Source organism: Eurosta solidaginis, chromosome 1 (assembly GCF_040869045.1).
Source record: "Eurosta solidaginis isolate ZX-2024a chromosome 1, ASM4086904v1, whole genome shotgun sequence".
Lineage (NCBI taxonomy): Eukaryota > Metazoa > Arthropoda > Insecta > Diptera > Tephritidae > Eurosta > Eurosta solidaginis.
In genome coordinates, this window is record NC_090319.1 from 345,331,799 (window position 1) to 345,345,904 (window position 14,106).

General features: G+C 41.0%; 1 protein-coding gene across 1 annotated transcript in view; it reads right to left on the reverse strand.

Moving 5' to 3' along the window:
* Window positions 1-11,830: 11,830 nt before the first annotated feature.
* Window positions 11,831-14,106, reverse strand: part of Nelf-A (Negative elongation factor A) — a 29,148-nt gene continuing 26,872 nt past the window's right edge. The window contains exon 7 of the mRNA XM_067762490.1: window positions 11,831-14,081. Coding sequence (XP_067618591.1) covers window positions 13,884-14,081 — 198 coding nt within the window. The 3' untranslated portion in view covers window positions 11,831-13,883. The remainder of the gene's footprint in view (window positions 14,082-14,106) is intronic.

Genomic DNA, 14,106 nt, shown 5'->3' on the forward strand with positions numbered 1-14,106 from the left:
TTCCTTCGGCAAAGTTTCTTATTTTGATCCCTAGAATATGATTTTCACAGAGCAATGGGCGATTTTTTTGCCTCCCCACAAATCGACCCGCCCTGGTGAATACGTAGTCACATATGTATATTTACCAGGGGAGGCTTTGTCCTTCGCAACAACACCCAAAGTGGTGAAGCAAAAGCTTTTCCAAGACAATCGAACTAATGACCGTGTGTGCTACTACCCTAAAGTAGTGGACAGTCGAACTAGCTTGAAAACTGAAGCTACGCGGTCATCCTTTCTAAAATATCGTTTTGATTTAACGAAGATTATTGAAATCAATGTTGTGAACACAAACGTCTGCAAACTTTGGTCTACATTTTAAAAATTTGTATCCAGGGTCCTTGTAAAATTTTAATTATGTAGATGCGCCGAGGATTATACGATTTTCACCCATGGTTACGCAATGGCATCCAGTGCTTATGATTTAGAGGGCGGCATCCTTGGCCGAATAGTCACTCCCTAACGTTTGAAGGTGTTTCTCTGGTGTAGCTCGGCAGCATAGCGCGATAAAAACATCAGTTAGAAAGTCTTCGGAACTACACCTAGAGCTTCTAGGAAAGTGACGTCGACGACGTACATATGAGTTAGAAGTCGCAGTCCTATAGCTTCTGTGCTGGCATATGGTGTGAGGGTCAGGAGGCGTGGTAGCGACTGGTGATTGGGATTGCTACTGTTCGGGAATTGTAGCTCGAAAAAACTGGATGCGCTCTGTGCCACGAGGGTCATGAGTATTAATAGACCATTAATAGCAACCGTAAGTCGCCTTTGTGCGTGACCGGCAAGGAGCCACAAATGATTTAAAGAAATTGTGTTCGCCACGATTATTAGGAGTTAACCCCAGGTGAAACTACGCTTTGCACGAGATATACAGACAAAAGTGTGACAATTTTTTGTGTCTCTATTTCTTTTCAGCAGACGTAGCAGTACCTTCCAAAGACCGGGGTTAGGTTCAAAGCCTCCCTGGAGTAAGTGAACGAGGGACAATCCCTCCGCAAAGAGCTACTCCTGAAAATTATTGAACGAACTGGGGGTTTTTGGGGCAAAAATCCCGGATCTTTCCGAAATGGCCGAAACGTTAATTTCCTTAAATACATAAAAATAAAACCTTTCCTAAGTATTTTTTTCTAAATAGAAAAATTAAGCATTTTAAAGTAAGAACACCGGCGTACTCCGGCGCGCCGCCCGCGCCACCGCCGCCGGTTTATAATAGAGCCTACGCCGCCGCCGCCGATAAAGTGATCGGCGTAAACCCCTAGTGTGAGGTTATAAGGGGTATAAGGGGATATCCAACTTACCAATTAAAGCCTTAAATCCGCCCATATGAGCTCCCCGCAAACATGATAAGGGAAGGAGATCAAGATCAAGATGTAAATAAAGATACAAATCAAAATGAAGATTAAAGTCTCAGAAACGAAAAATCTAAGTTAATGAGGATTACACATGGAGTGCCAGTGTGGCATCCTATCACCACTTCTCTTCAATTTCTACATATCCAAACTCATTTCTCAACCGGGAAGTCACCATAGTTTCATATGTTGACGATTGTACAAAAAATGGGCCTGAGCTCATCTAATGAGCTACGCTCACTTGTCTCCACTTTCTTCACCTCGAGAGACTTGGCACTGTCACCGACTATAAAAAAATAAACGTAAGGCGCGATAACCTCGGAAGAGACCTTAGGCCGAGCTTCTCTTCTAATTTTCGTCGTGCTCCTTTTAATTTTTCCTAAAAATTGGCTGGACGGGACCTACTTATTTTATGCCGACTCCGAACGGCATCTGCAAGGCGGATGAGTTTTCACTGAGAGCTTTTCATGGCAGAAATACGCTCGGAGTGCTTGCCAAACACTGCCGAGGGGCGACCCCGCTTAAAAAAAAATTCTTGTAATTGTAAAACATTGTTTCTAAAATTTTGATGTTGCTTTTCCCGGGGCGTGAACCCAGGATCTTCGGTGTTGTAGGCGGAGCACGCTACCATCACACCACGGCGGCCGGCGACTATATCTATGGCTATAATGTTCACGACTGGACTACGCAATGGCATTGTGGCATCTATATTGATATGACATCAACTACGTATTCGACAGTTGTTTCACCCTAAAGTTCTAACTGTATCGTTCGATTGTAACATCTGCCTTAACACACTTGCTACCGCAATTGGCCTAAGCACAGTGTCGCTTTGTTCTGAAATATTGTCATCTTCCCACCAGATCCTTGCAGCGGGACTGCGCCACATTCCCCTGCTTCGGGAAGGTATTGAACCCAATCCGGGTACAAGACCTAATCTCGGTATAGAGAAATGGTTTTGCCCGCACGGGATGTTCTTGGGTAGATCCCAACATTCGTCGGCTCCGTCACTTTTACAAATCTTTTTTGGCACCATCCTGTTCACGCCCAAGGGCGTCCCGTTTCCTGCTAAGCAAGCCTCAACAAGAACCCGCTGCTGCTCGCGCCTCACTACGCCACCAGCTCACACTGCCGCTCCAACCCACAACTACAATCTCCGTGGCATGGTAAGTAGCAATGCCGAGCCCCAGCCCCTGCTCCCGTCTTCTCCTCCCCCTTTACTTGCACACGAGTAGGTCAGGGAAACAGACTCTCACCATGTGCACCGTCTGCCAGTACAGAATATATATGCTTGGACGGTGCCACTTTCCTAGATGTTCTGGTCTCAGCGACAGCAACCCCCCGACGGATTTCATTGCGCCATGCTGCCAGGCCGCACACCCAACTGCAACGGGTTCTCCTAGTGTACGACCTAGCTTTCCTCAACCAAGGCGCGTTCACCCGTCTCTTACCCCCAGAGTGATGATGTCTTCTGCACTTCACAATACTGCAGTTAAACTGCAATGCGTTAACTGGGAAGATCACGGATAGTCGAATTTATGAAGTGGCATTACTATGATCCAACAGCCTAAGCTTACGGCAAGTTCTACTTTTCAGACCTGGAGTCGCATTTATCACCCACCACTCAGTGCGACATAATATATGTGATCCCGACATCGTCCTCAGGGACAGTGCCGTGCAAAGTCAAGGCATATCTGCCCGCTCAGGCGATGCAACTTTAGAAACTATAAACATTTACATCCCTCCTGTCACCTGCTGCTACAGTGGAGACAGCCCGAATATTAGCGCACTACTCACTGGCAAAAATCGTATTATTCTAGGCAATTTCAATGCCCACCACGATCTGTGGAATTCTGATCGACGACGTCCTGCACGACAAGCGGATAAGCGGTGACACCCCCACACGTATAGCAGGAAACTCTCATAGTTCGCCGGACATCTCCTTCGTAAGCGCAAGATTTGTTAACTGGGTAAACTGGCAGCCGATGTTAACATTGTAATCCGACCACCTACCCATAAAAAAGAAAAGTGGGAAGAATATAAAATATATACAATCACTTTGCTGTCCTCCCAATCCCCGACTGATGTTCGTGAAGCGGAGCGTGCTTTCCGCAAGGTCATTGAATCCGCGTCGGCTCGTTTTATTCGCGGTGGAAGAATACCGGAAATTCGGCCATACTTCCAGCTCAGGCCGCAACCTTTGCGAGAGAGCGTGACCTTATGCGATATAAACCAACGCATCAATTAGCTTGTGGGCATACAGAAGCGGCCGAAATGGGAGAAACATTTTGGCCATCCACGCTACCGACTATCTTACGGCGAAAAAACCGGGTGTGGCGTTCGATGAATATTTACATTTGGCGAGCGTGCATCCGCAATTGTACCTAAAATCCAGAGCTGTAACGAAATCCTCAAATCTCTTGTCGGCAGCCTTTAGGGTAAAGGTAAAGAAACGCTCTTTACCACTTACAAAGCAATTTCCCGGCCGCCTGCAAGCTACACGTCCCTAATATGGTCGCCGAGCCTAAGGAAGAAACTACAGGCCTGTGAAAACACCGCTCTCAGAACTGCTACGGCAGAGCACGGTTTACACATTAAGGCGAGAGTACTCCCCATAAGGGAGAGAAATGAAATGCTGAACACACAGTTTCTGCTGAATACCCAGAAACTTGGGCATCCTAACAGACATCTGATTAAGGGGCCCCGACTCCCAGGGGCTTGAGAAGTAATCTCCGCAAGCATTATTAGAAAATACGGCACCGGAGAACTCAGCCGTATGTAGAAAAAAGCATGCGCATAGCAATGGGACGCCTTGCCGCTTTCGTTGTCTTGATGCGGCAAAGCGTGAATCCGGGCAATATGTATATAATTGAGCCGTTTAATCCGAAGGAAGAAGTTCGCGCCAGCAAACTTATCGCCACAGTTAGCGGTGCTACTGCCGAAATGTACCGGGTCAATGCCGAACATCGATTGTACTACCCACAAACTTCGGGTAGTGTATTGTAATGAATTTTGGGAAATTCCGCTTATTTGCAACCTTCTGCTAACGTTCGAATCACTAAACTGTTGAATAAATAACTCCAAACTGATTAATTCTTACTCAACTTTAACTCCTTTTATACTCTGTGATGTCTCGTTCGCATACTTCTAGGCGTTTCTATTTCTAGAATTTACTCCACGTTTACCAGCTATAAATTTCTCAGCTATAACTACAGATGCACGATTATTATAGCTTCTCGCATAGCCATATGCGCGTGTATATGTGAGTGATACTTCCACAGATGATTGCCTACTTTTGGGAGTATCTCAGATATATGCATGTGCGTTCCTCTCCGCTGCTTGTATGGTCATATGTATAGACATAATGATTGATTGGTTGATGGGCATACAAGTCACTGCTTAGTATTGGCTTAGAGATCATAGTATCCCTTAGTGTTGTTAATATTCGTCACACTGCCCTCCACCTAAGTCTGATTGTCCCGATCAGACAAATCTTTCGATCTAAACGCTGCCAGCCTTTCCAAATGAACCACTTTCATTTTGGTTCGTGATTTGCCAATGGTTTGTATGCGGTAAACTACATCATTGATCCGTTTTACAACTTTGTATGGGCCTTCCCAGTTACACTGCAATTTCGGGGACAAACCTTTTTTCCGTTGTGGGTTGTATAACAGCACCAAATCTCCTTCCTAAAAACCTTCCGAATTAATTGCTTTATCGTATCTAGCTTTCATCTTGGCACTCATAATCTTTGCTCGTTGCGTTACAAGATCGTGTATCTCTTTCAGCTCTTCTTCCAAGACACCAGTGGATTTCTTGACATTTCTCTCCGCATCGGCATCTATCCCAAACTTCAAATCAGCTGCCAGTCGAAGGTCATTGCCAAAAATCACCTTTGCGGGAGTTTGGCCCTTTGTCTCATGCACTGCCGATCGGTAAGCCATCAAGAATAATGATATGTGTGTATTCCACTCCTTATGGTACTTGTCTACTACTTTCCTTAAATGCTCCTCCAAGGTTCTATTGATACATTCCACCATACCATCGGACTGAGGATGCAATGCAGCTGTCCGTGTTTTTCGAATGCCCAATGATTTACACATTTCCTGGAACACAGCTGATTCGAAATTCCTGCCTTGGTCAGAATGTAACTCTATTGGTACATCATACCTTGCAACCCAATTGTTTATAAACACTTCTGCTACTGTTTCCGCTTCTTGATTTGGGATTGGGTATACCTCTGTCCATTTACATCTCCTCTCTATTTGGTCTTTCGTTTCGTTCGAGCCCTTGCATAACATGTGACAGATCAGTATCTTCTAGCTGACACTTCCTTAGTTGTCATTGATCCGTACACGTTATAGTCATTAGCCGGGCATCTATAATGTCTTCTTTAGTTTCGCCCTTTGAACAGTGCTGGCATTCTAAACTACATGGTCTTCGTGACATTGCATCAGCATTTCCATGGGTAATAGATTTTCGATGCTCAATGGAAAAGTCATAGCTTTGTAGTCGCTCGATCCACCGTGCCAATTGTCCTTCCGGATTACGGAACTGCAGAAGCCATTTCAACGCTGCGTGATCTGTCCTGACGCGGAATCGCTGGCCGTAGAGGTATTTGTGAAAATGTTTAATGCACTCTACCAATGCCAACAGCTCTCTGCGTGTAACGCAATAGTTCCTCTCTGGTTTTCCAATCGAATGGCTGTAATATGCAACTACCTTCTCCTATCCATCGTCCAGTTGTGATAAAACGCCTCCTATAGCATATCCACTCGCATCTGTATCTAGAATAAATGTTGCTCCTGGAAGCGGATATGCCAACATTGGGGCAGTGCACAAACGCTCCTTCAATGTTTGGAAAGCCATTTCTTGCTCCTTCTTCCATTCAAAAGCTTTATTTTTTCTTGTAGGCTCATGGAGGCTATGGGCTACGCTGGAAAAGTTTGGTACAAATCGGCGGTAATATGTGCACAGCCCAAGGAAACTTCTTAATTCATGCAAGTTATGTGGTCTTGGCCAATCCTTCACTGCATCTATCTTTTCATTCGCTGTACAGATGCCTTCTGTCGTTACCTTGTGACCCAAATAATTTACTTCCTTTTTAAAAAGCGATCACTTTTTGGGACTTAGTTTCAGACCAGCGCCAGCTATTCTCTGGAAAACTTCCTCCAAGTTCTTGTGACCCAAATAATTTACTTCCTTTTTAAAAAGCGATCACTTTTTGGGACTTAGTTTCAGACCAGCGCCAGCTATTCTCTGGAAAACTTCCTCCAAGTTCTTAAGATGTTCATCAAAGTTCTTGCCCGGTACGATGATGTCGTCCAGGTACACCAAGCATATTTTCCAATGTAGTCCTTTCAGTACCTGGTCCATGAGTCTATCAAAAGTAGCTGGTGCATTACAAAGTTCAAAATGCATCACTGTAAATTGCCAAAGACCATCACCGACACTGAAGGCTGTTTTCTCTTTATCTTCCTCCTTCACCTCAACTTGTCAGTAGCCGCTTTCCAGTGTGGAAAACCATTTCGTACAAGATAGCGAGTCCAGAGTATCGTCAATTCTTGGCAATGGGTAGCTATCCTTTTTCGTGACATCGTTCAACTTGCGGTAGTCCACCTCATTTTCCCATCCTTCTTCTTCACATGTACCACCGGTGAGCTCCATGGACTAGCTGACAGTTCGATGACGCCGCTGTCGCTCATTTCTTATACGATTTGACTCACAACTTCCCGCTTCGCCAGTGGAACACTACGAGGAGCTTGCCGTATCGGTCTCGCGTCTCCAGTGTCAATTTGATATTTCACAACATTGGTGCGGCCTGGTTTGGAACCATCCTAGTCATATATGTTTGCGTACTTTAGGAGCAGTTGCTTTGCCTTACTCTGATAATCTTGATCTAGCCCCTCCGTCCATGCCGTGATGTCATTTGAAATATCAGTGTTGCTAGTTGAAACGTGTTCCTGGAGCTGTTCACAGTTAATAACTACTTCAGCCTCTTGGCATCTTCCCAAATATAGCTCCTTTAGTCAGTTTGAGTGGTGACTTGAACTCATTGAGTACTCTTACCGGAATACGTCCATCTTGTTTTGTCATAGCCAGGGTTTTTCTTACAAGTACATTCGGTGTTGGTGTGTTTGCTGCATTGAGAACCCACAATTTGTTTGTCCCACAATCTCCATCAACCTTTGCCCAGATGACTGCTTCTGATTTTGCTGGTATTTGCTGACTTTCTTATGTTCTATGGCATCGTCTTGCTTTGCATGTCGATCTTGATGCCTTGGTCGATTAAGAAGTCCACTCCAATTATGATTTCATCAACAATCTCTGCCACTATAAAATTGTGTAGCACCATGACGTTCGCAATTGCTACTTCACATGTTATTTCTCCAATTAACTGAGTGTCCTCTCCCGTGGTTGTACGTAATCTTGCTCCAAGCAATGGTCTTATCTTCTTGTTTATAGATGGAATGAGATGCACCCGTATCTAGTCAGTAAACGTTCCTTTCCATCCACATGTCCTCCGACAGTAAGATTGTTTGACCATCTTCCAATTTGCGAGATAGAGATTATGGGGCATTCAATTGAGGGAGCCAGCTGTCGCCCCTTGCGGCTGACTCGCTTTAGTTTAACGATTGAGTGGACTTGGAGATTTGGTCATCTCCCTCAGCTCTGCGTTTACGGCCACCGACATTGTTGTAACTGGTAGGGTTGGTACTGCAATAACGTGCAATATGCCCTGGCTTTCCACGCTTAAAGCATTTGACGGCACCATCGTTTTTCTGCTGCGTTCCTTTTAATGCTTCTGAGTCAGTGCATAGGATACCGTTTCAGCAAATGCTGGCTTTGGGTTTGCGTATGTAGCTCGCTTCGTTTCCACGTCCCGTATGCCATTTATAAAACTCTCGATTTTTACCCTATCGGATCGGTGTATTCCACGGGTGCGTCGGCATTTGCTAGATGGGGCAGCCTTTCGACATCCGATGCGAACTCCTGCAAAGTCTCATTCGTTTTTTGGTAACGATTTTACAACTCAATTTGGTATACCTGTTTCCTGTGTTTGCTTCCGTATCGCCTCTCTAGAGCGCTCATCAATGTTTCATAATTGTTCCGTTCGTACTCTGGAATCGTCTGCAAGATTTCAGCTGCAGGCCGTTTCAATGCGACGAACAGTGCAGCAACTTTATCTTCAGAATTCCAGTTGTTCACTGTTGCAGTCTTCTCAAACTGAAGCTTAAATACCTGGAAAGGAACAGAACCGTCAAAGGAAGGTGTTTTTACCTTTGGATTACTCGCTGAAACTGCTGGGCGAATTAGTTGCAACTCCTGTGTACGACCTCTCAATATTTCAATCTCGGCATCGATTTCGTCCTCGAGTTGTAAAACCTTTGTATCCTGCGCCTCCAACTTCAAGGAATTCCTTCTTGCTCTTCCAGTTGCGCAGAGATCTGCGATGATATCTGTGCGGAAATTTGCGTCGACATTTCGTATATTCGTGCCTCTTGTGCTTCAATCTTTGATGTTATGTGTGTCTCCTGCGATTCCAGTTGGGATGTCATATATGTATTCTGTTCGGCCAGTTGAGATGACATACATATATGTCTTCTGGGATGCCAGTTGAGATGACATTTCGGTTGATATTTGTGACGACATTTGCTTCAACACTGCTAGTATCGCGTTAGTGTCAACACTTGCCAATGGATTCGGAGTCTCCATCTTTTCCTCCATTTTAGTCGCTGGCTCTTCCACATCAGGATAAAAGACATACTCCTCCACATTAATTCCTTCCAACTCCAATACCTCTCGTAATCGTGCTTGAAGTTCGATCTTATTGCCGGTTGTATTCAATCCACGGTTCTCCAACTCCTTTTTCAGTTGCTGGATCCTCAATTCACACAACTTTGCCATGCCCTTGTTGTACTCGAAATCTTCGGAATTTATTCAACAATTCCTCTTCTGACACCAACTATAGCGAATTTTGGGAAATTCCGCTTATTTGCAACCTTCTGCTAACGTTCGAATCACTAAACTGTTGAATAAATAACTCCAATATTCAATAATGCAAAATGGTCTTTATTAGACTACTTTCACAATAACACTTCTACTTCTCAACAAATAGCGTGCTTAAATCAAACTGATTACTGCTTACTCAACTTTAACTCATTTTATACTCTGTGATGTCTCGTTCGCATACTAGGCGTTTCTATTTTTAGAATTTACTACTCGTTTACCAGCTATAAATTCCTCAGCTATAACTACAGATTCACGATTATTATAGCTTCTCGCATAGCCATATGCGCGTGTATATGTGAGTAATACTTCCACAGATGATTGCCTACTTTTGGGAGTATCTCAGATATATGCATGTGTTTGTGCGTTCCTCTCCGCTGCTTGTATGGACATATGTATAGACATAATGATTGATTTGTTGATGGGCATACAAGTCACGTCTTAGAGATTATAGTATCGCTTAGTGTTGCTAATATTCGTCACAGTATTATCGCTAATCAAGCAATCTTGTTCTCGAGATGGTCGGGATAGTACCTTAATGGTGCTTTGTTACCGCAACGTACCGGATCTATATCCGGCAAAGAACCATCATGACCTTTGGGAGTGTCTTTCTTATTAATAGAATAACAACAGCCGCTGGAAAATTCTATTGCAATTTGGTTGCGAAAGCTAAACAACTATCACATCCCACAAAAAGTGTTAAATTATTTGATTTATTTTATATTTTTAAAATTTTTTAATTTCAATTTATAGATTTTTACTAAAGCATTGAAAAAAGATTTCGGCGAATAAATTGGTAAATCTTGCGAAAGCGTATTGGTAAAGATGCAGTGTTGTTTTCTGTTTGACACTACCTTCTATTAAACTGCAATTTGTAATCAACGTCAGTTCCTTGGACTTTCCTTAGAGAATTTTCATGATAATTTGTGAATTGTCTTATCTACAGGAAGTCGTCGAAACATTGTTGCAACATGGAGATAAAGTTGAGAATTCATATTAATATTAGAATGAGGATGCAATAGCGATTAACAAAAAAATTTATATTCCACTTCTGTAATTAGTTCAATGGCTATTCATAAAGAAGTTTGCAATGCCTTATTTTGATGTTTAGTCAATATCAGTTTTCGCTGGACACCAACTTTCCCATTTTCCAAGTAAGCAATGGCACAAACTATATAAAAGGCATACTTGTTTTTATATTTTAACATTAAGCCATCATATTATGTATGTAATTGATTTCTATATATCTTAACTTCATTCAAAATTCGTATTTTTTTTTTTTTTTTGCTATGTAGGCATTAGAGCTATGAACTGCATCCGGATTTTTTAAATATCGGGATAAACCGGATATTCGAATAACCGGATAGCTAAGCAAAACATCCGGTTTTCCGGATATCCGCTTTTCGCATATCCGGATACGTAAACGGAAACTCAGGATATCCGTATGTCCGGATACTGGAATATAAAAGTTGAATATCTCCATATCAGAATTGAACGAAGCAAACATCGAAAAATTATTCACAAAATATGTTTGTAGATTATTAAATTAACGTCAAAAATTAAAAAGCTACAATTTTACAAACAAGTGAAAATAAAACAGTGCCATTTGTTTATATTGTGAAAAAACGCTACAAAACAAAGGATCGACATCAAGTCTATGGAGCCACTATCAGGTTTTCCATCTTCAACAGAATGGTATGGATGCAAATGCTGTTCGGGGTTTGAGCCCCGACATAACCAGTCATTCATGCAGTGCACATACAATTCAATTGAGTTTTAATTTAGGAATGAAACAACCGGAATGTTGTGGAGTCATTGAAAAGGTTTCAAAACTGATGAGTTTCAATCATTCGAGTAAACGTACATATGCTCTCGAGAAACATTTAATATAAACTGAAAAGACAGTTAAAAAACTAATCCAAAGTTATCCAACTAAATGGAATTCAGTTCTTTTTGTTGGAAAGAGTTAAAGAGTAGAACCTCTATTGTTGCAGTAATTGCTGATCGTTCAATTTTCAACAACAAGGCCGCTGGAATTACGCAATTTCGCCCAGTGACTGGGATGCAGTTGATGTTGTAATAGATTTACTCACCCCTTTCGAAATTGCGCCAAATGTGCTTAGCAGTGACAGCGAGATTACAATTTCTAAAGTGAAACTCATCATTCATAAAATTATTAATAACCATCTGTGATTTAAAAAACACTGATACGAGGATGGCAAAAACATTCAAAGAAAAAGTAGCTGCAGACTTGAGAAGACATTGAAGATCCATCTCTGGAAAAAACCAGTGTTGCACATATGGCGAGTTGTCTTGATCCGAGGTTCAAACAGTTGAAGCACGTTGAAACCGATGCATTGCGTAACAAAATAAAAAATCTTGCGGAAAAAATGTAAATGATATGAATGCCCAAGAAGAAGATCCGAAAAACAGTGATCTCACGGTCATGGATATACTTCTAAATGATAATGACAGTGACACAGGGGAGGAAGACGAGCTTCAGCTCTACTTCCTCGAAGAACAAATAAACCACAATATCAGTGCCAGTAATTGGTAAGACCGTGAAAAAATATATCCCAATCTATCGAAAATCGCCAAAAGATAACTTGCGGTACCTGCCACTTCAACAGCTTCTGAAAGTGTATTTTCAAGTGCTGGAAATGTAGTTCGTCTCACACGAAATTGTTTGAGTCGGGAAATGATATCGGCACTTGTTTTCTTACACCAGAACAAGAAGAAAATAATTTAACATTTGTTGCATATTTCTCAATACGAGCGTTTTTTGTATTCACTGTTAATTGATTTAAATGCCCCACTAATTTATTGTTCTTAATGTTAAATAAACACATATGGTACATCAATTTGTTGCTTTCACTGGATATCCAAAAATACGGTTATTAACCGGATCTTCATTAATCCGGATATCCGGATAGTTTCACAAACGAATACTAACCGGATATCAATGCCGTCCGGATTTTATCCGTGTCAAAGGATATCCGTATGGATATCCGAATATTCGAATATGCGGATAGTTCCAGCCCTAGTATCAAAGAGTTTTCGACTAATACAGATTTATATATGTTTTCGATTCCTTATTAGTATTGATTTGTTTATGTCTACTGCAAAAGCATTTTTTACATTAATGTAATGCTATTTGCTAAAAATTATTGTTGTTAATATATTTAAAAGTTTATATATGTGTTTTTTATGTAGCATCAAATTTGTATTCAAATTAAGTTTTATACGTTCTTCGGTGTACAATATATTTTATAGAAAGGCTTGTACCCAATTTACATATATTAATTTTGATGTAATTTTTATTATATGTATAAGTCTATATTTATATATATATATATCTTAACATTATGTTATACAATACATATTTTTAAACATTTAAACTATTTTCTTTTGTACAGCTAATAATTTAGGTTTTTAGATTAATATATTAAAAGTAGTACAAGCATATTTATTGAATTCTTTTAATAGTTTAATTCTTTTTCTATACTCAGCATACCACCTCAACGGCCACCTTACTTTGTCGACTAAATACTTTTTTCATGTTTGTAGCACTTAAAGTAAGTATATTTTTCTTCAACTTGGCATATTTTGTTTCAATCTGCATTTTTATATATGAATGTCCGTGTATATGACCGTTTACATAAATTCAAAGCTAGATATTTATATATTTATGCATCTATTCATATATGCATATTTTAGTACAAAATTATATAAATTATTTCCAAATCAAAAAAACAGTAAATGCAGCTGCGACATATGTGACCCGGTCTATGAAAAGGTGGCTTATGACTCAGAAAAAATTTTCCCACTTTTTTCTGGTTTCGATAGTTTTTGAGACGCTCTTTCGCGTGGTGAAAACTAGAAAGTCCTAACTTGCTTAGAAGTGTACTAAAAATGTAGAGAAAGAAGAGCACAAATGAAAGACGATGAAGCCTTTGTTTCCTTCGATGCCACTTTGGTGGCTGGTGAAACATCCTCAGATTTTTTTGATAGCATTTTTTTCTATGGCAATGGAGCCAAAATATCGTTCAGAAACTGTTTTGTGCTTTGCCTTTTGGTCATAACTGTTCATAATGCAAAAGAAAAACTACTAAGAAACTGAAGAAATGCATTGTTTATCTTTAACAGCTGTTTCTCGCAATTTCTTTTTTGAGTCATAAGCCACCTTTTCATAGGCCGGGTCACATATGCAGCTGTTACATATATATTATCTGCGCGGCATTAAAAAAGCGATTAAGCTTCTCTAAAAACTATGCATGTATAAATGCTGCACTGGCAAAAGATCATTATCCCATTCAGCAGTTGCACACGAATTGCACCGAAATAAATATGTTTATTTTGACTAATGGATTTTGAAAGCTTGAGACTCTCACGCAACAGCGATCCCAAATTTGGTCTTAAAACCAATAGATTGCATTTTCACTGTAATGGCGCTTTTTTCGACTGAGCTGTTTTGATGCGTATCAATTTTCCCTAAATAACTACAGAATTTTGCGCTTGCATAGCTCCAGCATTCGTAGTGTTGCTGCCATCTACACCTTGGCGTTGCGTACTTTGATCTAGACGCCGATAGTTTTGGAAAGTTTTCCATTCGCCCGTATTATAGTCCAACCTTATATGGGATTCAACTAAACAAAGCGCTGTACTGCCATCCTCTTGCTGCACTTTTTCCTAAAGAAATTTAACATTTTAAAAT